General features: G+C 38.5%; 3 protein-coding genes across 5 annotated transcripts in view; 1 reads left to right on the top strand and 2 right to left on the bottom strand.

Moving 5' to 3' along the window:
- Positions 1-2,007: 2,007 nt before the first annotated feature.
- inavaa (innate immunity activator a) lies at positions 2,008-11,431 on the top strand. Of its 3 annotated transcripts, XM_058388948.1 has the most exons (11): positions 2,014-2,153; positions 4,065-4,144; positions 4,960-5,043; positions 5,474-5,607; positions 6,181-6,306; positions 6,637-6,868; positions 7,859-7,912; positions 8,002-8,224; positions 8,681-8,836; positions 9,853-10,558; positions 10,724-11,431. In XM_058388948.1, exons 3-11 carry the CDS (start codon positions 4,989-4,991, stop codon positions 10,814-10,816), a joined length of 1,779 nt encoding a protein of 592 aa, XP_058244931.1. In that variant the 5' UTR covers positions 2,014-2,153; positions 4,065-4,144; positions 4,960-4,988; the 3' UTR covers positions 10,817-11,431. The 3 variants fall into 3 exon arrangements, with proteins under 3 accessions (XP_058244930.1, XP_058244931.1, XP_058244932.1); XM_058388947.1 differs by lacking the exon at positions 4,065-4,144 and having other exon boundaries at positions 2,008-2,153; XM_058388949.1 differs by lacking the exons at positions 2,014-2,153; positions 4,065-4,144 and adding an exon at positions 3,137-4,000.
- A 2,748-nt stretch (positions 11,432-14,179) lies between these two features.
- Positions 14,180-16,775, bottom strand: rpl10a (ribosomal protein L10a). Its single transcript, XM_058390632.1, has 6 exons — positions 16,704-16,775; positions 16,163-16,234; positions 15,919-15,999; positions 15,341-15,489; positions 14,499-14,671; positions 14,180-14,397 (listed from the first exon to the last, which is right to left on the bottom strand). The coding sequence occupies exons 1-6, from the start codon at positions 16,706-16,708 to the stop codon at positions 14,227-14,229; spliced, it is 651 nt and encodes a 216-aa protein (XP_058246615.1). The 5' UTR covers positions 16,709-16,775; the 3' UTR covers positions 14,180-14,226.
- Positions 16,776-20,973: 4,198 nt separating this feature from the next.
- LOC131353313 (kelch-like protein 10) overlaps positions 20,974-24,458 on the bottom strand; it is a 4,107-nt gene continuing 622 nt past the window's right edge. Inside the window, exons 2-7 of the mRNA XM_058390261.1 lie at positions 23,556-24,045; positions 22,273-22,887; positions 21,892-22,041; positions 21,496-21,612; positions 21,284-21,375; positions 20,974-21,082 (exon numbers count right to left, since the gene is read on the bottom strand). Coding sequence (XP_058246244.1) covers positions 20,974-21,082; positions 21,284-21,375; positions 21,496-21,612; positions 21,892-22,041; positions 22,273-22,887; positions 23,556-24,045 — 1,573 coding nt within the window. The remainder of the gene's footprint in view (positions 21,083-21,283; positions 21,376-21,495; positions 21,613-21,891; positions 22,042-22,272; positions 22,888-23,555; positions 24,046-24,458) is intronic.

The raw sequence follows: 24,458 nt of genomic DNA, 5'->3' as shown, positions 1-24,458 counted from the left end.
ATTTAGATATAGATTTAGAATAGATGGTTTGGGGATTTGTACTCACTTAACCACAAGAGCAAAAGAGATTGCATGCTGATGTGCAGTGAGAAGGTATAGTGTGTTGTCAGTGTTCCAGTTCATTCCAAAGGTGTTCAGTGGTGTTGAACTCAGGACTTTGTGCAGGCCGCTCAAGTTCTTCCACATCAGCTTTGGCAAATCCATATCCTGATGGACCTCACTTTATGTACATGGGCATTGTCATGCTGAAACATGTTTTGGGCTTAATATTCTAGCATGCAGTGACATTTAGAAAACTTGTGTGTTTCCAAGTGTGTGGCATTGTGGCAAATCTTGTGGTCAGATGTTGAGATCATTTTGCCCGTGCCTTGGTTGTAATTACAGACACAATTACAGGCACAATGAGTCTATAATATTAAATAAAGTTACACATCATAACGTTCTATGTTTGTTCAAAGTTCACATTATCTCTGTGTATCTTTCCACATCACATTTTCAATTTCAGCGAACTTATTAATATGAATCTTAATCACAATTAGAATTTCTGTTTAACTCATTATGCAAGTCTTGTCTTATGCAAGTACAGAAATCACTAAGGTAATCTGTTTTTCTGTGTATTGTAGACCATATGGTTTCCCTGCTTTAACAGGGCACCAAACACGGATCGATTACACTTAAATATGATTAAATCTTGAAACCTTAAGGGGTCTTTGTTTGTCTCTGGGAAAAAATATATAAAGCTGTTCCTTGCAGAATATTTTCAAGAACTTTGCAGAAACCCTTAATCATTCCTTAATGTTTCTTTTAATCTAAGACTGTAAGCCTAGGAGCCAGTCCCTGGAGAAGAGTTAGGATCCTAGGAATCTGGTGATGCTCCAGATCCAACCACCGAGATTCGCACTTAGGGCAGAGGTGTCCAATCTTATCCGCAAAGGGCCGGTGTGGGTGCAGGTTTTCATTCCAACTGAGCAGAGTCTATTGAAAGCCAAGATCAGTTGATTAGCCAGTTGGAATCAGGTGTAGCTTCTGCTTGGTTGGAATGAAAACCTGCACCCACACCAGCCCTTTATGGATAAGACTGGACACCCCTGACATAAGGGGGGACACACACTGCCCACTGTCACAATGGATTTCCTGTGTCACTCTTCTAAACTGTTCACAGCATGTTGTCTCGGATCGGGGGCAGGGTTACTCATCGTCGTGTTGTTGCACTGCGTGATTTTGTCTCAAGCTGCCAATACACTCACAGGTGGGAGACGCTCTAATGCCTTCATCGATAAAGGGCTCCCTGAGTACTCCCTGCTGCTTTTCACATGGAAATCAAGCCCCGTTTCATTAGCTGATCTTTCAATTCAGGGAATGGTACGGGCAATGAGAGCTGACCATCTGCCAGCCGGACGTAAATATAACAAAAGGAGTAAGAAATCTGAAGCATGCCAAGAATATTATACTGAAAAGAAAGTGGCACAAAACACTACAGGTTAACGCGACTATATTTAATGTTGATAGCAGTGTTTGAATGAGTAGTGCTGGAAGAAGGGAGACAATAAAGTTATTTCATTTTGTCATTGTGGATCCCCTTCATCAGCTCAATAGGACTATTCGCCAGCTGTCTGAGGCACTCGCCTCTTGTTTAGCTCTTTTGTCTCCCTTTTCTTCCCGCTTGCCCTATTCAAGTTAACAACAGCAGCACCACAACAGAAAAGCGTGTGTATTCACACAGACACAGGGACTCAGGGTTTGGATGATTAGCAGTGGAGTAGGGGGACACAAATATCTATTTTTCATTTATGGATCATTTGTATACACAAAAACAAATTTCTCATTTACGTTTATTTTTAGTACATAAGTAAGCAAACATATTTTACTAGGGTGTTTGTTAGTTGGTCAATTATCTTCAAAAGTCGCGTTTTATTTATACCGACTCCCCCTACCTCGAAATGAAATGGTACGGCCCAGAGGCAGCCGTCTCTTTCGAGTAGGTCCAGTATCTCATCAGCCTTTACACCGGAGTGCCTGTGTGTGTGTTCGCGGTTGTGTGTGTGCTTGTGTGTGTGTGTGTGTGTGTGTGTGTGTGCATCCTGCTGAGCGTCTATGCTAATGGATTAAAAAGTTGACAAGATCATTTACAGACGAGTGAGAATTTTAAAAAGGTATGTCTGAATAAAAGTTTAAGATATTAGACATCACTTATGTAACTTTACTGAAAACATGTATCTACTGGAATTATAACATCTTTTATTATTACTATTATTAATACTAATCAGTACTGTTAATCGTCAATGTTTATTATTATTCTGTCTATAATTTTATTAATAATGTGTAATTGTGAAACAGTTGTGGTATTGTGAACTGTATCGTGTCAAGTTATAATAATAATAATAATAATAATAATAATGGTGATGAAAGTATGTCTTCCAATCCTTTGAACAAACAAACATACAAACAAAAATCAACAAGTCAAGCGTTCATTATGTAACAAGGAATGTAACCTCCAATAATTCAGCTCATATGTTCACATAGATAAGTATTTTTGGAAGATCAACTGTGTGGATTTTAGAGAACAGCGTATTTTACGACCATATTTATATTTTCCATTTCAAGTAAATGAAGAGGCCCAATTAGCATGTGTTTACAGTAAACAGATCAATGCGGCAGATGTTGCATTTATAAGCTTGATTAGGTCCCCTGTTTTCACAGAGGCCCTTGAGTGCAATGATATAAAATTGATTAAATCATCACAACAACTATGTTAATGACAGTTTTTAATTTTTTTTACTGGTGTGTACAAGTCCAAATGTTTTATTAGACAGGCAACCTTGGGAAAATAATATGTAATATAGTTTGTAACCTTTTGACACTTTAATATTTGCCTTATTGTGAACAAGAAGTACACTGGTTAAGTGCAGTATGTAAAGCAGCACTGGGTTAAGAACTTCAGTTAAAAAAAGGACTTGCACTTTGCATTTTTTATTGCCTAAAGAAAGTTTCATAGCAGACTTAATTCTTGCTTAATAATTTTTCTAATATTTTTTTCCCTTTTAACTGCACTGAATGGAACATCTAATGCAGTGTAGTTTGGTGTTACCCATCTCTGTCTTCTTTCTACCAAATGTGTTCTGGTCATGTCATTTTTGGTTTAAATAGTTTAGGGATTTTCACAAGACACAGAAGTAAGTCATACTGTAAAGTCTTTTTGCCTCTCCCATAACATCAGCATGTACGCACTTCAGCACCCCGTTAATTACAGGTTGTGCATGCATGCTGGTTCAGGTTCAAGTCTCCCCTCAGACTTTCCAACATCTAGCCCACTCTGGGAATTCCAAACTCTAACCACAGTGGTAATGAATATGGCATTGGATGCAATCTAAAAGATCCCAGCTCCTAAAGGAAAGCATGGAGGAGACAACACAGTCTAAACTCCATAAACACCCATTTCCTGTGATGTCTCTTTGTTATGCTTCACTGAGATATGAGGATGGGTGGGTCAGTAGACCACAGCATTTAGCTTCAGATGAGCAAATTACTGCTATGTCCTGTTTGTTCATTTAGTGCAATTAGGTGACTAACTGCACAGACATTAAGTCATATTTTCAGGATGGGGTGGAGTATAAATGTAGTATGCATTTTTTTTTTTGGGAGGTTGCAGTGGTATGAATAGTAGGTTGCACTGACGGTATTCATCCCACGGTTCTGACCACATTCTCACACATAGCTAAAAACGGAGAATTGGGAGAGAATTGTATACTCTGCATTCTTAGGTTGAGGCTGATTCTACCAAAGAATACTGTCTTCTCAGCAAATTAGTCACACTGCTGCATTGATAAAGGAGCTCAGGATTTGCACTACGTAAGGTGCAGGCTGCACTCTGCTTACATTCATTCTGTGCAAAGCTGCATCTGCTTATATGAGTTATGGGCTTAAATGATCACAAAGCCACAAGGGATTCTACAGTAGCATCCTGAAAAATGCAACTCATTCAGGAAAAGGCTGCAATAAGGTATGTTAACATGTTACGCTGCTAATCTGGCAACAATTCAAATCCTGTTTTTTGTGTGACTTAGCATTGACTGATCATGAGACAGAATAAAGATCATTTTCTGGATATGAAAAGGCCTTTTCATCTGTGTGGAGGTTATTAAAGGTTAGTCCACACCCCAGCAGACATGTGATAGTATGAAGGAGGTATTTTTGATGTTCAGTTGAATGAAACCATGCCGGAGTAAAGATGTTACAAATTCAGGCAGAGGGTATTCCTCTTTATACTTCTGACTATTTAAGTTCCACTAAAGTATGTTATAAGGCTTATAATGTGATCCTTGAAATAAGATAGTCTTTAAAGGAAATAATAGCTCTCTCTCCCTCAGGCAGAGTCAGAGCTCAGACATTGTTCCACTTTAGATCTGAAAAGGAAGTTTTTTGGTGTGGGGGACAACAGGTGCAGGCTCCGAGAGGGGGGGTGCTCCTATAGCCATCTGTTTTCTTCGGGGTGTTTAGTTTTCCAAACACATTCACCCACACACTCCATCACCACATCAGCGCGTGTGCTTGCACGCACACACACACACACACACATACGCCTGCAGTGGCCCAGGTCGCCATGGTGCTGTATAGAGAATAAGCCCTGGCACATGTGCAGAGTCAACCATGGGGTGTGCTTCTATTGTGTTGTAAGACATTAAAGCAGTGGAGGAGGTGTGGGCTTTATTTGAACTAAAGGATGGGTGGATATGCCAAAAGAGACCAGTTGCACTTTCGCTAGCCTCAGTTGTTGGGTAGATTCCTAGGAGCCAGTGTGCTCAGAATTTGCCTAAGAAGGGTAGGCTATGCATATCACATGCCACACATTTGGTTTACAAATAACAAGTGGTTCCTGGACTGAAAGCAATATGATAACAAGGTGTACAAGTTAAAAACAGGAAGTAGACTTGAATTCCATGTTGTGTTTGTTATCTGCAGTGACTCTGGAACATCTCCAAGCAGGAAACATGGACTGCAAGGAAGAAATCAGTGACTCAGACAGTGGGATCATCTTAAATTCTGGTAAGAACTTGACACTACATTCAATGCAGAAACTAAACTCTTGGCAAAACCACCGTGGATTGGAGCAGAAAGTGTTATTTTACCTACAAGAATCTGAATAGTATTAATGCCTGAGCAGTGTGCATTCAATTCTGCAGGACATGCCAACATCAGATATAAACTTTAAACTGAAATGCCCCAGTAGCATCCTGATTAAATTTCTTTACGGAAATATAAAGACATAAACAATTTTGGATGACTGATTTTCTATCCAAAGTAGATGTGGAAAACCCATCCATCATTCCCATTAAACTAAAAACCATGAGTAGTTTTTTTTGGTCACAATCTCTGCCTGTTTATTTCTTTAATTTTACTTTATTTAGCTTTAGCATAGTTTTAGCACCTCACTTTGCCCTGATGTACCCTATATGCATTTTGTTCACTTGTGAAGGTCCAGACAGTCCTACATCTCCTGTGAAGGACCTCAGCACTCACACACGGGCCATGAGGCTAAAGCACCAGGCTCTGGAGGACAGACTGGAGATGTGTCTTCTGGAGCTAAAGAAACTGTGCATCAGAGAGGCAGTGAGTAATATTTTATTTTTGGTTATCTGTTTTTTTTTAATTGATTATATAACCCACTCTCACTAATGAATGATGTGAATGCAGTTCATGTGTAATTTGTGAATTATAATAAAAGATTCCATGTGTCATGAACACTGTAGAAGGGGGAAAAAGGCCTTTCAAGTGTAATAATGTAGTAGACATGATTGATCTTAATCTATCTTAATCTGATCTAAAGATTGTAAGGGTTGCTTCAAATGAATGTTTGAGCCAATCAGATAGACAAGAGTGCAGCACTGTGCCCTTGCTGAGCTTTCTTTTGTTCTTCAGTGGAGTCATTAGAGCGAGTCAGCAGTGGGCAGTTGTGAAACAGATGCTTCTTTGCAAGATACTGAGGGTGATTCTTATTCACAGTGGGCCAAGTTTCAATAAGATTTAGTAATCGTTCCACCATAAAAACCCATTGTACAACATAAACATCCGCTCAAAGACTTATAGCCTTAGGACAGATTGCTGACTTTGTTTTTGTTCATATTTATGATTAATAAAAAAAGAGAGAAAAATATTTAAAGAAGAATTTGTTTGTTTGTTAAGGAGCTTACAGGAAAGTTGTCATCTGACTATCCTTTGCCGCCAAATGAGAAACCGCCACAGATCAGGCGACGTGTTGGAGCGTCCTTTAAACTGGATGAAGGGTTGCTTCCTCATGGGGATGGAGAGGTACAGGATATTTCCTTCATCTCTGATGTAAATTTTTATATAATCAAAACTACAGGTCAAATATGATGCCAGATGAATAAAGTTATGTTTTATTTATTTAATATATAAATTCAATATATAATTAATTTATTTGTTCAAAATCTATTATTACTATAACATATATTATTCTAATTTTTATTTATTTACTTCATTAATATTATTTATTATTAACTAATTGTATTTAGTTTTTTACTCATATTCATTCCGATGACTAGGCTATTCATGAGAACCCTCAATTAACCATTGTCTAACACACTTTTCCTGCTCTTGCTTTGAATGGGCTTCCTTCAGGAAACGGAGTTGCTCTCACTCGAGGCTGATTTAGCCCTCCAGCGGCAGATATATGAAGCATCCCGAAGGCTGTCCCTTGAGGAACACATCAGCAAGCCTGTTAGGAAGAGCCGACTGCAGCAATGCAAACGAGAGGAAAAGAAAATGAAGGAGCTCCAGGAAGCTTTGTTAAAACGCTGCACTAACCAGAGCTGTGTTTCGCCAAAGACCTGCCGTTCCTCCAGACAGAGAGGTAAGAGTCTGATTCTGACTTGTGAGCTTGTCAGTGTTGTTTTCTTTACATTTTGTATGTTTTTTTGTTTTATTACATTTTTTTATTATTATTTATGGAGGATTCATGGTTTGCATGTACCCCTGATGCTTCAGGTGTTTCCTCTGGGTATTTTGGTTTCCTCCCCAAATCCAAAGTATTGTAGGCTGAATGGCATCTCTAAATTGTCTGTAGTGTGTGAAAAGGTGCGTGAGTGTGTATGTGCCCTGCAGTGAGTTGGGTGTCACCTGCCTTGTGCCCCGAGTGCCCTGAAATATTCTCCAGGTTCCCCTCGACTCTGTGTAGGATAAACAGCACACAACATGGATGAATAGATGACCAATATTTAATATCCACCCTGTGGCACTTTACTGACAATCTGGTTAACAATTTTCTTTTGAGCGTCCATTTTTTTTGTTTTGTGAACTCGATATGTTGCAAAATGTAGTCCATCAGCAAAGACATATCTGACATTTGCTTCTTTAGTTTTTTCAGTGGAGTGACAAGCCTACTGTAGCTAACAAGGATTGAGAGTGTATTTCCCCCAAATTACCATAACACAAAAAAAATCTTTACATACACATGCTTCAGATGTTACTGTAAAAGTAAAAGTGCATAACCCGATTGTGGGTTATATGGACAGAATATATCAGGTGAGACTTCCATCACTTGTTGGCTACATTAGTTCTCAGACACAGACACATCTTAGCTGATTGGTTAGATTTGAGGTGGAAAACTGAAACAAAACCAATTCTTCCTATTTATTTTATTACATTTGTTTATTTGTTTATGGCTAAAATTACCAATAGGGAAGTATGCCAAAAGTATTCAGTAATCTATTAACTGCTTAGTAATGAAAAACGTGATATGAAACCTATAACACCTATAATGCCTATAAATTAAAGTATATTTATAAATGCATAGTTTTACGAAATTAAACAACTAACTTTGCACTTTGGTTCTGATTTCCAGATCTGTGCATGTCTGATGACAGCTCTCTGTCTGACGCTGCTGCCCATGATGATGGTGAGGACCAGATCCTTTTCTGTACCTCATACAAGTTAAATCTAAACATAAGCATTTTCAGGTTAAATGAAGGTATTTTTCTGTAACAGATTTAGAGCCAGGCCCGTTGGCCCCGATGACTCTGGACTCTCAGACAGGGTTCCAGCATGTGCTGACCCTGACACCTTGTCACAGCACAAAACATGCAGGTTCCAGCTCCAGTCTGGAATATGACCGAACGCCAATCCAAAACATGCCATGGAGAGAATCCAGTCTAGATCAGCCATATCAGAAACTGAAGAAGCTTCCCTCTGCCAGCAGCAGCAGGTCAAGGTAAAGCTAATGGAAATTTTCTAGCCTAAATAGTTCATGAGACATGAGTCATTTGCATGTTTGGAATCTTTCTGAAATAATAGTATCTATTTTTCTATTTTTTTAAAAAATACAAAACATTTAAATACGTTTTAAGAACAAAACTATACATGCACCAGGACTTTACTATCAAGTTGCATCCTTGTGGCCAAAATGTTGATCACAATCCAAGCCCAGATCCTTTTAATGAATCTGTTTGCTGAATGTTGCTCCTAAGTCTCTTTACCAGAGTCATTATATGGTCATTAATCCATTTCCTATGTAACCTTATTAATAATAATGTAATTAGACTATTAAATGATTAAATTACTTGCAGCTTCACTAATGTTTCCATAAAGACAAAAAACAATAAATCAGTTAGTTTATCATACACTGTGGAATGAGTGATTTTATGACACAATCTGTGTGTGTCAGCAGCAGTCCAACAGGAAGCTCAATAGACCAGAGACTGGATGACATTCCTCCTGCTCCCCAGTTTGTGTTCAAAAGCCTGGCAATGTGCAACAATAATTCCAGCAGTGCCCCCTCCACCCCAGAGCTGCCACTGCGCCGCCACATCTCCCAGTCCTTCAGGTAATCCCATTTGAGCAGATCCACATGCAACAGATTGTAGAACATAGCAACTTTTATTAGAAGGGTTTTGGACTAATTTCAAACTATTTCAAATTATGCAATTTGCTGAATACCACCAAGCATAATAGCTGAGTTTCAGTCATTTCATTTGATGAAATATGGAAGGCCCAGAAAGAGAGTTTCACACTCTTTATGGGAATTTTTTTTAAAAATTTAAATAATAAAATAAATATATTCCTTCAGTCAAGGCAGGGAATGAACTTCTGTATATGTCTAATAAAAATTAAGGCTATTTTTGCATTGTAGTTTTTTTAGTTAACAAACGTAAAAAACATAAGTATTTTTTAGGCTGTTTTCCATTCAGAGAACTTATAATAATCCAAAAACCTGAATGTTGCTGTTCCCACAATGCTGGTGCCTATAATAGAACCAGGCCTGGCCCCACCTTCTAATTCACAGTTTAACTCCAGTCCTGAACACAGTGACATATTTACAGTATAAATATAGGATACAGTATTTTGGTATCTGCTTTCATTTTTACATTTTCAAAGAGCAAAAACTGATCATTTTTATATCGACTCATATAGAGAATTGTTTTCAGCTTTCAGTTGTCCAACAATAAAAAATAAATAAATAAATAAACAACTGTAACATTTCTGGTTCATGTCTGTTTGTGCAAAATATTCAGGTTTTACTAATATTGCACCATATCGTTTTAAGTACTGTATAAACAAATGTGATCAGCATCTGTAAGAGTAGAGCAAATGTTAATAAATATGACCCCAGATTGCATAATAATAATACAACAATATCGTTATACTTCATTTGGAGTTTAGCTTTATTATAAATGTAATATAAGAATAGAAATACTAAATGTTAGTTTTAATGTCTAGGTTAAGCACATTTGTGTGACCTGTTTCTATATTACATATTATATAAATAAATTCTATGATTATTAAATATTTAAACATTTGGATTTTTCCTGATGCACTTATACGTTATGACGTTCACAACAGGTTTCCCAGAGCCAAGCCAGAGGTAAACAAACCGAATTTAGATCTGAGCCGTGGAAGGACGAAGCTCCCACGTCGCCGCGTCACTGACTTTGCCTTGGCTTACTCAGTGCAGCGTCTGTATCAGTGCAGCTCAGAGGACAGCAGCTCGGAGCACTCCATATCCTCCTACAGCAGCTCATCCAGTCATGAGTTAATGTCAGAGGTGACCAAAGCTTGCCCACCTCCTTACGGTTTCCGCCGCACCACTCCAAACAACTCTCAGGACCAGCGCTTCACCAACAACATCCTTCCCAAAAACAACCAAACTGTAAACAAACAAATAAACAAACCCACTGTGATCAGCCCGCATCAAAATAACAGCCATGACAGGATTTTGCCAGAGAGAGATATTAGAAAGCTGAACCTGGATTTGACCTCTCCACATACAAACAAGCAGCAAGTAGAGGTGACTTCACCTAAGCGTGTACTTAAACCCCCTCCACCGTACCATAGGCTGGGTCGCACACCTTCACTGAAGGAGTATCCCAATCATCCTAGCAGGCTGCTTCCTCGAGATGTGGTCACAAACGATCTCAGGGCATGGCATGAGAGGAACAACGTGGGTGAAATCAAGCATCTGCCACTGCAACGACACGGGTCTATGCGCATCAAACGCACACCAGATCAACAGCCGCCACCCTACCACCAGATCCAGTCTCAGAGACAGGTAAAGACCTTGGTTGTTGTATTATAAATTTCCATGTACTGATAACAGAAAAAGATAAAAATAATGCTGAGGTAAGTAGTCTGAATGAATAAATAATATTTTAGTAAATAAAATGAAGAATGCACAAAAGTATCTCTGGGTCATTTTTGCTCTGGTTCTTTGCAGATTCCTCAGAAAGTGATCCTCCAGCAAGCTCCTGATGGAACTCCTCTGCAGTGGTATGAAGAGGAAGAGGGCGAGATTGTAAGCCAGGTCTAGAAGACAGTCAGCTGAAATGCAGAAGCATCTTTTGCCGTTGTTGATGTCATTAATTCATATCTTTTTTTTAACTATTTATTGAGCCAATGGACTCTGATGCTGTCTGATAGTATAATGCTGATTCTAATTAAAAGGTGAAGCTGAGCCAAATTGATATGGCACAGATTTTCGTCAACTGTGGAGCCCTTAAACACTGACTGAAATTCAAGTCCAATAATTACTTAACTGTAAGGCATCATGCCATAATTTCTGCGATGATGATGATGATGATTGTTCTTATTATTGGTCAAAGTGTACATTTACTATTTCTTAAAAAACAAAAAGTCTCCTGAAAAGAACATTTTCAAGTATATGTTGTGTCTGGTACACAGTTTTCTGTTCCCTACTATTTTGGAGCCCCAATTATTTAATATAATGTAATACATTATGCATTAATATAATATTTATGTTGTTTTTACTTTTCTAAGATTATTCTCACTCTTTTTCTCACATTTTACGGTTTCTCCATTTAAATATTATCAGTAGACGCTGCTATGCTGTTTACCTGTTTTGTAAGCTGCCTGCTAGATTCTGAGTGCAGATATTTTCCTTATTCAGATGCGCTGAAAGGCAATTCCTCTCTATAATATATATTTGTGTACTAACAATGTAATGTGTATTTAATGTTATTTTTAATAAAATCTATACTATCAAGTATCTCATAAGTCATAATTTCATAATTAATTCATAATATTCATAACTCATAATTTCAGCATCTCCTAATACACACTATTGCAATTAAACGAAACTGCATGATACATGGGACAGTTGGATAAAACTCCATCTGTGTATAATACAAATACACTACCCCAATTTCCTGATATTACCAATTTAGGTATACTATTTATTTAGGGAAACAATAGTAGTATATTTTTAAATAGTTTTAAATGTTAACTGATGCATTTAAATACCATCTTATATATTTCCAGAGAAATTCTGGACCTGCAAATTATTATTAAATTATTATCTAAATTATAATGGTTATATTGATTTACCATTCATATACACCTCAAATACCGAACACAATAAGTATTATTTTTTAAGTACTTATTTTCATAAAATAAACTTTTACTTGGACCTTTTTGACTGTTAAACCTAACATATGTTTTTTCTTACTTTGGATTTTCAAATCATCCAGGCACAAGAAATTGACCAAGATAACAGGCGCAACTCACTGAATCACACCATATGTTATACCTACTATTATTTTACAGACTTAGTAAAATGGTCAATATGCAAATAATAATTAACAGCACGAACTCCTGCTTAGGAAATAAAATTTTACCATTTTCTTCTGTGCTTTCTGGTCATCCTATTGATTTCTTCACATTGCGACAAACTATGTAACCTTATTAAGAGATATAGATGAGCTCCAGATTGCCCACTAACCTTATTTAATTGTCATCAGAGCAGTGTCTAGAACAGATGGCTAAATTGACAGGAAACATCAACAAACAATTTGAGTGCATGTCAAGTGACTGGATGACAGTACAGGCAATAAATACAATAAATACCACAGCCTGGAACCCTGGATGATGTTAACCTTGTAGAATCTGGAGAAACCAGTCTGTTTTTAGACAGAGGAGCTCCACCTGACAAACAAAGAACTGATCAGATGATCAAATTGCAGCCAGTCCAGTCTAGAATTAATTGTAGGTTGTGTACATTGCATATCAAAGAATACTCAGCAGAATCTGAGTTTTCAGGACTCGAAGACACGCAAGCTTATTGCCAAAGCACATAGTTGTCCCACTCTTTTTGCTGAAATGACCTGTTGAGATATAAGGTTGTCAGGTTGACATCATGCATGCACTTATTAGCGGGTCTTAAGAGACTCCAGTACACATACAGTAGATCCTACACTAGGCTCTTAGGTTAGTGTCAAGTTAGTTTTTCCATCCATGAGGGGACTTTCCATTGTTTAGCAGCCCCTGATGGTGAAAACGAAGCCACAAACAGTACACTGTGGTCTGATAGCTAATATCTGTGCAGAATGGACAGCATTAAAAAATGAGGTACAATACATACTGTACTGGCAATAAAGCCAGCTGTGGGCCAGTATGTTCTGACCTAGCAGACTGTTCAGCTCTCAAACCAAACAGTCTGACTGTGCCCTCTCAAACGTTTTCTAGATATGGGCTTTCACTTTCCTGGACATAGTCCCTTTCAGCAGCATGCCTGCTGCACCACCCCTGACAAGTAAAGTGCCCTCAGTGACACTAGCTATGAGAGGGCACACATGAGGTTTTGTAGTGTTAAGCAAAGAACACTATCCTAATTTGTGCCAACCTAGTGATGTATCTAGCCAACACAATATTGCCTATGCAGACTAGGAGCGGTGAGCATCTAAGATCCAGCTATAGATGGAGCACCCTTAGTACCGACTGTTGCACTCTCATACCAGGGCTTGTCACTTTTTGTTCTGCGACACTGGGTGTACGGTCACTTCTTTCAAATTATTCAATTCAACAATTTAGTAACAGTAATACTCATAGTAGTTGTGGATGAGAAAAGCAAAAATAGAGTTTATTGCAAAAAGTCAGCAATCAACCCGAGATCAATTCATCAAGACGTCCCAGAATGATCAATTATTCCAAAAAATCCCCTTATTATATATAATTTCATGATGCTCCTCCCATATTTTTCTATTTTCCTTTTTTCCCCCATTACACTAGCCATCCTTCACAAGAAGAAAGGTGCAGGTCTAAATACATGAAAAGTAGCTGTTATATGGCCAGGGATATTTTACTGGCATAGGTCTCTCCTCCCAACACACATTGTTTACCTTTTAGTGTAACACTTAACCCAGATGTTACACTCCAATGGTATCCTCACTTAAGTCAATTTTACCCTACAATGAAACATTTCTAGTTTGAAAATGTCCCATCACTTTCACTTGATTTCCTGTAAGTGGCTATATATTGAGGTTTTCTAATGACTGCAACATATTTATGTGAAGTTTGCTACATGTAGGACACCTAGTTGATGAGCCTGGGACTTTACCCTGATATGACAGATTTTTCCTATCAAAGTATCTTTTACACATTACCCCATGCACAAAACACTATTTTAGCAGATTTCTTTTTTAATTAAAAAAAAAAAAAATATATATTTCTACCATACACATCATTTAAGTTAATGCCACTTAACACTTCTAAATTTCTAAGACCTCACTAACTCCATGTATGTCTGACTAAATATTAAATATCTTCCATGACTAGACATCTATTTTAGATATTATTTACATTTTACATATTTAAACTCATGACTTGTTAATACATTCATAAGTTGTTGGAACAGATCACAAAACTGAACACAAACAAGTTTTGGATTACTCCACATTTATTACAGAAAGGTACAGGACAGAATCCCTAATAGAGACGCTGTGGCTTTCCCATGGTGCTCTTGATGTAGAGAGCTCTGACATTCTGCCAGTTCTTCTTCAGCAGAGACACCAGGAAGTTAACAGAGAGATGAATGTTGTAGACCAGCTCATCCTCAGTCATCCTAACATGGCCCACTGCCACAGCCAAACACAGCACCTGAGCAAAGAATAAACACAATGACATTAACATACTGTTCACTGCCATACTACTCAAATTAGTGAATTAATCACTACATTTAACAGTTTCACAAACTGTACCTTCTTCATCTGGAACTTGATTGTAGATTTGACCTCATCCACCTTGGTATTCAGGTTCTCGTTGTGGGTGAGCAGAGAAGGGAACTTTCCAGCTTTGTTCAGGCCAGGGCCCAGGATACGAGGAATCTGCTTAATCAGGGACTCTGAAGCCAGGAAGGCGTCGTATTTCTTTGCTGTGGATGAGAGGCAAGTTTTAATGACTATCCGCAACAATCGTAAGTCTTAAGCTTCCAAAATCACAGGCGGTGTTTTATTACTTTAACACAGACATTGTTCAGTACTGTGTGCAGGACAATCAACATCCACCACTTGCAATACTGCAGCAGAGCATTATTTTAACATGAGCTCTGCTGAATTTACCCTGGGTACGATTGCTAGTCCTACCACAAAGGCAAAAATCTGAAGTCGTGAGTCAGAAGTGTGGCCACCACATTTAACCAATCATGTGAAACCTCACAGAAATGCCATGGCCATGCAGCAGCCGGACAAATTCCATAAGACGAATTCATACGAAGTAGCTCAGATGTTAACGTGTTCAACAATTTTGTAAATGCTGAACTCATTTTCAATTAATCACTTGCCATAATATGCAGTACTACAGCTTTGGCTGTAGATCATGAACATATTGCAGAAAAACCATAGGGGATTTTTCACAGACATATCTGATGTGAACAGAAAAAGCATCCTGACGTTGTAGCGTGCCATGGTTTTAAAGCATTTAGTTTACAGCAACCCTGATTTTCTCCTAGTAAATCACCATTATAGTGAATATCTGTATTTCTTAACCCATTACTCATATGCAAACTTTTTTTTTTTATTATTTTTAAATTTTGAATACGTACCCAGTTTCTTGACCAGCTTCTTGTTCTTGTTGAGCTTTTTGAGTGCCTCAATGTCCATGTGTGGGATTTCAGCAGCCTTGGCTTCATCGCAATGCTGTTGGTCACCAAGAACGCACACAGAGAACTTGGGACGCGGAGTGGTCTTCAGCCTATCAAGGACAAAGGAACAACCCAATGATACCACAGAGCAGCAAATTCTTGCAAGCCAAGTGATGCAGAACTGGAGTCTTACCCATACCACGTTGGCCGGCGTAGGATGCCAAAAGCACAGTCATAATTAAATTGTCGGCTTAGGGATGAAAGCACATAATGCCCAACCCGTCAGCCTCCCCTCATGTTTTAAGACCCAGGGTATGGGTCCGTCTGCTTTAACAGCCCAGCTCTAGGGTGTAGGCAGACTACCCAGGGCACTTCTCCAAGCCTACCACTAGTCTACCTGAGTAATTCAGCTCAACTTCAAAATGAGCATGATTTTACAAAGATACGTTCAAACACACGTTATACAACTTATTGGAAATACTCAGGAAGGGTAGGGCGCAGGCTGAGAGAAGGTTGGGTGAAACAGTAAAGGACCGAACCTGACAGTGCCTGAGAAACGCTTGTCCTTCTGGGGATCATAGTTCTTCAAGCTGATCTGCAGCTCCACAGTTTCCAGAAACCTGAACAAGTAAGAAGGGTTAATATTCAGGGAATTGTGACAATTATTGCAAGGTATTCAAGATCAAGTATTTAAACACCAAGTTATACACTGTAACATGAGTTTAAAAAATACTCTTAACTGTCAAACATTATTATAGTACTAGAAGTATATCACATTCTTACTTTCTCCTCTTGGAAATGGAGCCAGCCTGGACCTCCCGAACAGCCTCGTACAACGTATCTCTTGAGACCTTACTGTAATTAAAACACAAATATTATAAAGGTTGTAAAAAATTAACATCTTGTACAGCAAAAAGACTAAAACGATTGAGTCATGTCATCGGTGACTACTGGACCACCACCATGGGCGCAATCTATGCTAATTATGCTAAAATAATACTAATCGTAGATCGCAACCCTACAATACTGCAATAAAATACAAGTGTAAGATAATTATCGTGAAACAAAATATGTATATTATTCGCTGAAGGTGGGATAGAGTCCAGATTTCAATGGATTAAGATTTAGAGCTGTGGTGTAAATGACGGTGAGCCGGTAGTCCACCATAGGCACCGCGGAAAAAACAGCACTGAAATGTTCCTGAAGGCACTCTGGCAGCAGAAACATCCAAATATAATACGCCTCTATTATCCAAACTAAACATTTGCGTTTATAAAGTAAAACTATAGAAATTAAACAAGTTTTAACACGATTCTTACCGTACCTCATTTTTAGCTCGTCTTCCCTCGCCACACGGAGCTCGAAAAAGGAAGAGCTGTAGGAAGTGACGACAATTATAGGCGTCGGACGTCAAACACCGACTTCCGAAGCGTCCATGTTTGTTGTGGCCGGATAAGGTCACTTTTTTTAGTGTTAAGTTCTTATTAATACTGTACCTGTTGTAGAGATTATTCATCTTAGAGTTTTGATATTTGTAACTCCTTCAACACGCTATACATTTTCGTTCTTCTTAAAATTTGGATAAAATAAACACAAGTGTACACATTTGTAAATGAACAAAAAATGAGAAATTCTTTAATTGCTTTATCACTTAAATAAAGCATTTAATGAACACTATAATAATAATAATAATAATAATAATAATAATAATAATAATGATGATTATGATGATGATGATGATGATGATGATGATTATTATTATTATTATTAGTAGTAGTAGTAGTAGTAGTAGTAGTAGTAGTAGTAGTAGTGGTAGTAGTAGTAATAAATTATAACAAAGCAATCGAAGGTTCACAGTATCTAAACATTCCACTCAGTGCTATAATGAAGTACATCTACTGGGTGGCACAGTGATGCAGTATTGTTGGAGCCTCACAGCTCCATGGTTCCTGGTTTAATCCTGTATGTGCAGAGTTTCTTTGCATTTTCTCCCTGTATCAATGTGGGCTTTCTCCAGGTTCTCTGGTTTCCCCTCCACCTCCCAAAAACATACAAAGATGTGAATTGGCTAAGATAATTTGTCCTTCTCATGGAGTGGTGTCCAACCCAGGGTGTATTCCCTGTATTCCCAGAATAGGCTCCAGATCTACCACAACTATGACCAGGATAAATTAGTTGCCAAAGGTGAGTGAGCATGGGCGTCGCTAGGCCATTTTAGGGGGGCTTTAGCCCCCTAACATTTCTACTCAGCCCCCGTATTCTGCGACTCTCCATAAACTGTACACAAATTATTTTTATCTTTTTACTATTATACCCTCATTGGGGGCTGAGCCCCCCTTAAATGAAAATCCTAGAATCGCCCCTTCTTATGAAGCTGTGTTCAGCTGAACTCTTAGCATGAGGTTGCATAACTGTATTGAATAGGGCTGCAACAACGAATCGATTAAATCGATAATAATCGATTATGAAAATCGTTGTCAACGAAAGACATTATCGATTAGTCTGCCGGCGCACGTCACCACGCATTGAATCACAGCGTTGTTCCAGGCGCACATCGGAAGGATGGAGGAGAGTACAAGCACGTCGGATAAAAGTGTGTGACCCAAGTCCTCTAAGACATGGGAGCATTTCATATTGAATTTCTCATCAAATTTAATTTGCAAACTTTGTAAAGCGGAGCTTCAGTGTCACGGAAACACGACAATGATGAACGAGCACATAAACCGGAAGCATGCGGGAATCACAGATGAAGGAGAAACTTCAGGACGATAAGTTTAATGCAGATTTGTCATGTGCCATATTTGTGTGATTGGTGTGTGGGCCATTCACACAGAACGTGTTTTATTTCTAATTCCTTTTCCATTATTTTTTAATGAATTTTTAATGAATGCGATATACGAGTGTTGACCGCTGCGCGCGCATCTTTTGCAGCCCCTCGCGCAGCTCATGTTCAAATCATTTCAACTTTTCCAAGCAGCGCAGCTCATCAATGTCACTCGCAGAACATTGGACCAATCAGAAGGCGCCAGAGGCGGGGCAAACGTTGCAAGCGTCGTTTACAGTAGCAGGTTGTCATGGCAACTTCATGGCACATCCTGAGCCCTTGGCGTTCTGTACTGCGCTTTTAAAACTATTCCTAAACACAGAGATTCCTAAACACAAGGTATATTTGTAAACACAAACATACCTTCTGTGTGAATGCTTTATTCTGTGTGAATGCTTTATTCTGTGTGAATGCTTTATTCTGTGTGAATGGTTTATTTACATGTTTACAGTGTCCGGTGTTTACTGTGTAAAGAGCGCTGTTACTCCTCATTCACAATGTAGATGATAAACAGTGGTAATAGATGTAGTGCAAGACTGTTAAGTACTGTCCAATTAAAACAGTTTGATCAAAATAAACAAACAATATTTCTTTTTAATCAGTATTTGTTACCAATTAAAAATAATGCAATGCAAAATTTCTGGAATGGATCATAACTTGGTAGTCTAGTAGTTCTGCCTCTTTAAGAAACACAAACAGTTTGTGGTTTAAGTTTTAAAAGGTCAAAGGTTTTCTGCTTAAAAGCTGCAAAAACATTGTGGTAGTGTAAAGTTTTAGTTTTACGTTCATATTTGTAATACCCAATGTGTAAATTTAATTTGAAATAAAAATAAAAAGGTATTTAAAAATGTGGTGTTTTTTTATCGATTAATTGAAAAAAAAAACATAGTTACAGCCCTAGTATTGAAGCTCTGCCTTGTACAATATACAATTTGAGTTCATTAATATCTGAATCGTTAGTTTAATTCGATTCACTAAAATATAAATTATTCCCTACAAAACGGCATTTTTTTTTACAAATGTAAAATAGACTATAGTCTTCTGATCAGGTGAGAGAAAAATATCAGCTAGAATCAAGGGGAAGGTGTATAAGACAGTGGTGAGACCGGCCATGCTGTTTGGTTTAGAGACAGTGTCACTGAGGAAGAGACAGGAGTCAGCGCTGGAGGTAGCAGAGCTGAAGATGTTGAGGTTCTCTTTGGGAGTGACAAGGTTGGACAGGATTAGGAACGAGTACATCAGAGGGACAGCTCATGTTGGACATTTGGGGGTTAGGGAGGACGTTAACAAAGTTAGGGAGGCCAGATTAAGATGGTTTGGACATGTTCAGAGGAGGGAGAGTGAGTATATTGGTAGGAGAATGTTGGACATGGAGCTGCCAGGCAGGAGGCAAAGAGGAAGGCCAAAGAGGAGGTATATGGATGTAATAAATGAGGATATGAAGCTAGTGGGTGCAAGTGTTGAGGATGCAGAAGATAGGGATAGGTAGAGAGAGATGATTCGCTGTGGCGACCCCTGAAGGGAAAAGCCGAAAGAAGAAGAAGGAGTCTTCTGATCAGGTGAAATTTATAGATACCTAAAGGGTCCTTCAAATATTTTTTCCCTTCATTTTCCCATAACAAAAAATGTTTTCTCTGTAAATCACATGACACGTTCTATGACATACAATTTCAAATCACACTTAGAAACAATGAGTTTACAGTCCAAGCCTACGGTAAAGGCAAAAATAACATAAAATGAAATAAATACACTGGGTTTGTAATGTTTTTTTTTAAAATTCCTCAGCTTGGCAATGCACAATGTTCAAAAGTGTCCAGTGATACAGTTAAGTTGAAACAAAACCACAGGTGACTAATAATAATATAATTATTATTATTTATTATTATTACTATTATTATTATTATTAGTAGTAGTAGTACTAGTATTATAAAAATGTTGTCCCAAGGTGATTAAAAATATCTCATAACAAATAATTTATGGAAAGTTTTAAAAAATCAACACTGATATCCCCTTTTTCACAAAGTTCTGCTGAAGAAGTCCAAAAAAAAAGGAAAGATGTATAATCGTTTCTGTGCCTAATTACAAAAGGCAAAATTGGACATTTAAATAAATATTTAACCTGTCCAAATCTTCTGCATGTGTAAATAAAGTGTCTTTCACTTTATTAGTTAACAATATATTTGCTAAATAGACTTCCACATGTCCAGCTTTAAGATTTCTAAAGTAATTTAGGAGATATTACCCTTACAGTTCACATTCTAGTCATTTGGCTGCATCTTACTCTTCCCAGGAGATTACGTAGGTTTTTGGATTCATATATGTCACCATTTTCATTCCATAAATCAGTTACAGAGTGTGTGTGTGTGTGTGTGTTTGATCAGGAACATGGTTATTGGGAGTGTGAAAGCATGTGTGTGTGTGTGTGTGTGTGTGATTGTTCTGTATGATTGAAGGGTGTGGTGTGAAGTTAGTCTTAATGGACATTTTCCAGTATATTTTATTGGACATTTAAAATGAGAAGCAAGAAACAATTTTAATAGACAATATTAATTTATTTTTTCAATTAAATGATGAATAAAAAGACAAAATTATTGTATGTTATCCACTTAACTTTTATACACATCTGTAAAAAAAATAATGACAGAAAATCTCAAAAAATAAATTTATCATTTGAAAAAAAAAGAGCTGGAGAAATAAGATATGGTTTATAAAATATGGTTTAAAAGTTTTAAAAGCTTTAAAATTTTAAAGGTTAATAAAAACTCTACAACTATAGAAGACCATCACGATCAGTGATGTAGTCAGTGATGTTTGGAAGTCCAGAAACCACACAGCAGCTGATCGCACTGCGGGAAATGTTCATGTTCTGGACTTCAAACCTGCAGGAAATAAAAATTTTATTAAGTTCATGACCTTTCTGTCTTTAATTATCATCATAACATCAGGTTTATGCTGGGGTTCTGGTTTACTACAATAAAGAATTTCAGGATACACACACACACACACGCTATGAGTTTCTGCTATAAAAATGTTAAATCCAGAACCCCAGGTCTCTGAACATGACAGTAAACGGCTCGTACCATTCGTCTTTATACACATCATAGTACTCGCATGTGGAGGTGGTGCCTTCACTGCTGTAACCACCAATCACATATAAGCGACCATCCATCACCTGGAAGAAGAAGAAGAAGATGACAATATGATGTAGAGATAGACAGCAGCCTGATTTTATTTAATTCACTCCAGGGTTTAGAGTTGGGTCTAAGTCTTGTTTTAAGGCCATGTTTGTTACCTCAATGCCAAAGTTGCTGCGTTGGTTAAACATGGGGGAAAGAATCCTCCAAGAGTTGGTTTGAGGGTCAAAGGCCTCGATGCTCTGCATACGACTGTCTCCATCAGAACCTCCAACCTGTAAAAGATCAGGCTTTCTCTTAGTCAGTGTGAAGGAATAAATTAATAAATGAACGTAAACAGTGCGAATAGAAACATGTCTCGTTCCCATCGCTTACAGAGCAATGATATAAACTTCATTTATTTCAAATTTTCACTGGATTATTTTCACTTTTAAGATGTCACCACATTTTAAGATGTCATTTTTGTTTAACGTTTGAAATTTCTACAGTCATTAGAATATACATAGTTCATATTGTTTCATTTTTCAGATGTGTGTGTGTGTGTGTGTTCTTACCGCAAACAGTCTGTTGTTCAGCACAGCAACGCCTAAACCACACCGACGCATGTGCATCGGCTCGATCAGCGTCCACTGTTCATGATCAGGGTCATAACACTCAGCCGTGATAAGACACTCGTCTCCATTGAAGCCTCCACAGATGTAGATCTAAAAAAAAAAAAAAAAACAAAAAGAAATCAAGGTCCTGGGTGTCTCCAGTTTCAGATTTCAGGTCTCCTCAGGGACTGGAACATTATATTAACTTCAGGATTTGATTTTATTTTTATTTTACTCAAAGGTAACCCTCCTCTTTGCTCCAGGGTGCTGTATGAAGACTGACCCTGACCTCTGACCACAATTCACTGTGCTTGTGTGTTTGTGTGAGAATTGAATGCTTACCTTGCCATTTAAGGTGGCAGCGCTGGCATCACTTCGCTGCTCGTGCATGGATGGGATGACGCTCCACTGGTTGGAGCTTGGTTCATAACATTCGGCTGTGTTGAGCGCCTCGGTGCCGTCGAAGCCTCCCATGGCGTAGATGCATCCGTCCAGCACGGCCACGCTAACATAGCCACGAAATGAGTGCATGGGCGCCGCCTCACTCCATGTTCCCTCCAGAGGATTGAACGTGCACGTGGTGTTGAAGCACCCCATGCTGTCAAGGCCACCAATGATGTACACCAAACCATCCAGGAACACTGTGCCGTGATACGCTTGAGCTAGCTGTTCTGAGCTGGAGATGCACTTCCAGCTGTCCAGCTTCGAGTCGTAGGTTTCCATGGTGCTCATAGCAGATTCACCATTAAACCCACCGATGGCAAACAAAGTGGAATACGGAAGCCGTGGACGGGTAAACAGATCCGAGAATCTGTTGTAGGGCTCGGCCATGTTGGAGAAGTGCATGGCCTTCATGGCCCGGGCGATGATGGGCTGACACTCTGGCAAACTGCTCACATACTCGTTTTTCTTTATATTTTCCAGGAAGTATTCCGGAGCCACCAGAGCCAGCCGCACCTGATGGAAGGTCAGAAATTTCAGTTAGAAAGTGGAAGAAAAAAATTGGACTATTGTAGGATGATATGGAAATGGACTCCGATTCATGTCCTGTTTTTTCACAGTGTGATTTCACTAAAGTTTGATATTATTACGTGTCAAATTGAACAAGATCCCAATAAATTCTCTGACTGAGAGATAACGTTTATAGGATGAAGATCCTCGAACGATATCATTGTCAGCTTACATCATGAGTCAACAAAAACAGACTTTTAAAAAACCGGAGGTTTTCAGAATAAGGAGGATTTTCTGGCCATGTTTTTTTAATTACCATAAAACATCTTTTATTATCATACCATGTTTTGTTTATTACCATCACCACTATGTATTTATAGCTGTCCACTGAATTTGCTGCCTTTCTATTGGTTGTTTTAGACAAGTGAGAATTGAATCAAACATTTTGTTTTTTTGGCACTAAATTGCACAGATTATGCATCCAAAAATCTTAGGTCGTGACCAAATAATCTTCTACAATGTAAGGTTTTTTTTCTGAAGTAACAAAATTAGCTTAACTAAACTCAGACCTATCACTGGAACCCTAACTGCATGTTTACTGTCTGCTTTCAGTTCTCCTCTAACTTGTACTGAGGATCGGTCAGGATGGTCTGGTCGAGTGTATGGACACTCACCTTTGGCAACAGGTTCACGAGGTGCTGCATTCGGACACTGGGATCATACCTGATCCACAGGTATATAGCTTGGAATGCTATTTTCTCCTCCTTGATGTTCAGCTCGTCGTTCTCCAGGATGTCACTGAGCTTCTCCACGGTCAGGTCCAGGAGGGATCCAGACGGTGAGAAAACGGCATCCTCAAAGTGATGCACCGCGTACATGTAGGCCTGATCTCGCAGCTCACAGCACGAGTGAGCATCAGCAAACTGCCAGACCCTTAAGCAGTTATCTGGGCTGAGATGCTCCTGTAGCAATTCACAGCAGCTGCTTATGAGATCGTCGACGACCAGGTAAATGGCCGTGGCCAAGAGAGTCTCAATTTCATCCACGGTGACTTGAATGTGCTGCGTGTACATGTAGTGGATAATAATCTCCATCATTTCTGGAGATACATCAGGGATGTTGTACACTCTCTGATCCAGACTGTCCCATCTTGTAAACAGAGCCCTGTGAGATCAGGAAGAGCAGAAAATATATCAGGAAAAATATCTAGGTGTAACCGGTGCAGTCGTGACACCCTTGTTGGTGTTGACGATGTTATTGGTTTGAAAGTTAAAGCTTTGAGAACTGATCTTTTTAAGCAGAATACAGACTAAAGCACTAAAGCACCGCTGCATAACTCCCTAGGTAAAGATGAAGTGAAGGCTAAATCCCACTGCACCCTATAGTCGCACAGCATTATGGGTATTTATAAACCTTAAAGAAATCTATTAAGTCTCTAAAAATACAAAAGGTAGAGAGACGTGTAACAGTTCTGATGTTTACTGAGAGCCATTTATATGAAGTGACACGGGAGAATTTTTCCACTCAGTTTTCACTCCGTTCTGCAAGTAGAAAAGAAAAACCTTCCGCTTTTTTAT

Source organism: Hemibagrus wyckioides, linkage group LG05, assembly GCF_019097595.1.
Source record: "Hemibagrus wyckioides isolate EC202008001 linkage group LG05, SWU_Hwy_1.0, whole genome shotgun sequence".
Lineage (NCBI taxonomy): Eukaryota > Metazoa > Chordata > Actinopteri > Siluriformes > Bagridae > Hemibagrus > Hemibagrus wyckioides.
Note: the sequence above shows the minus strand (reverse complement) of the source record. Positions and strands in the feature narration are given on the sequence as shown.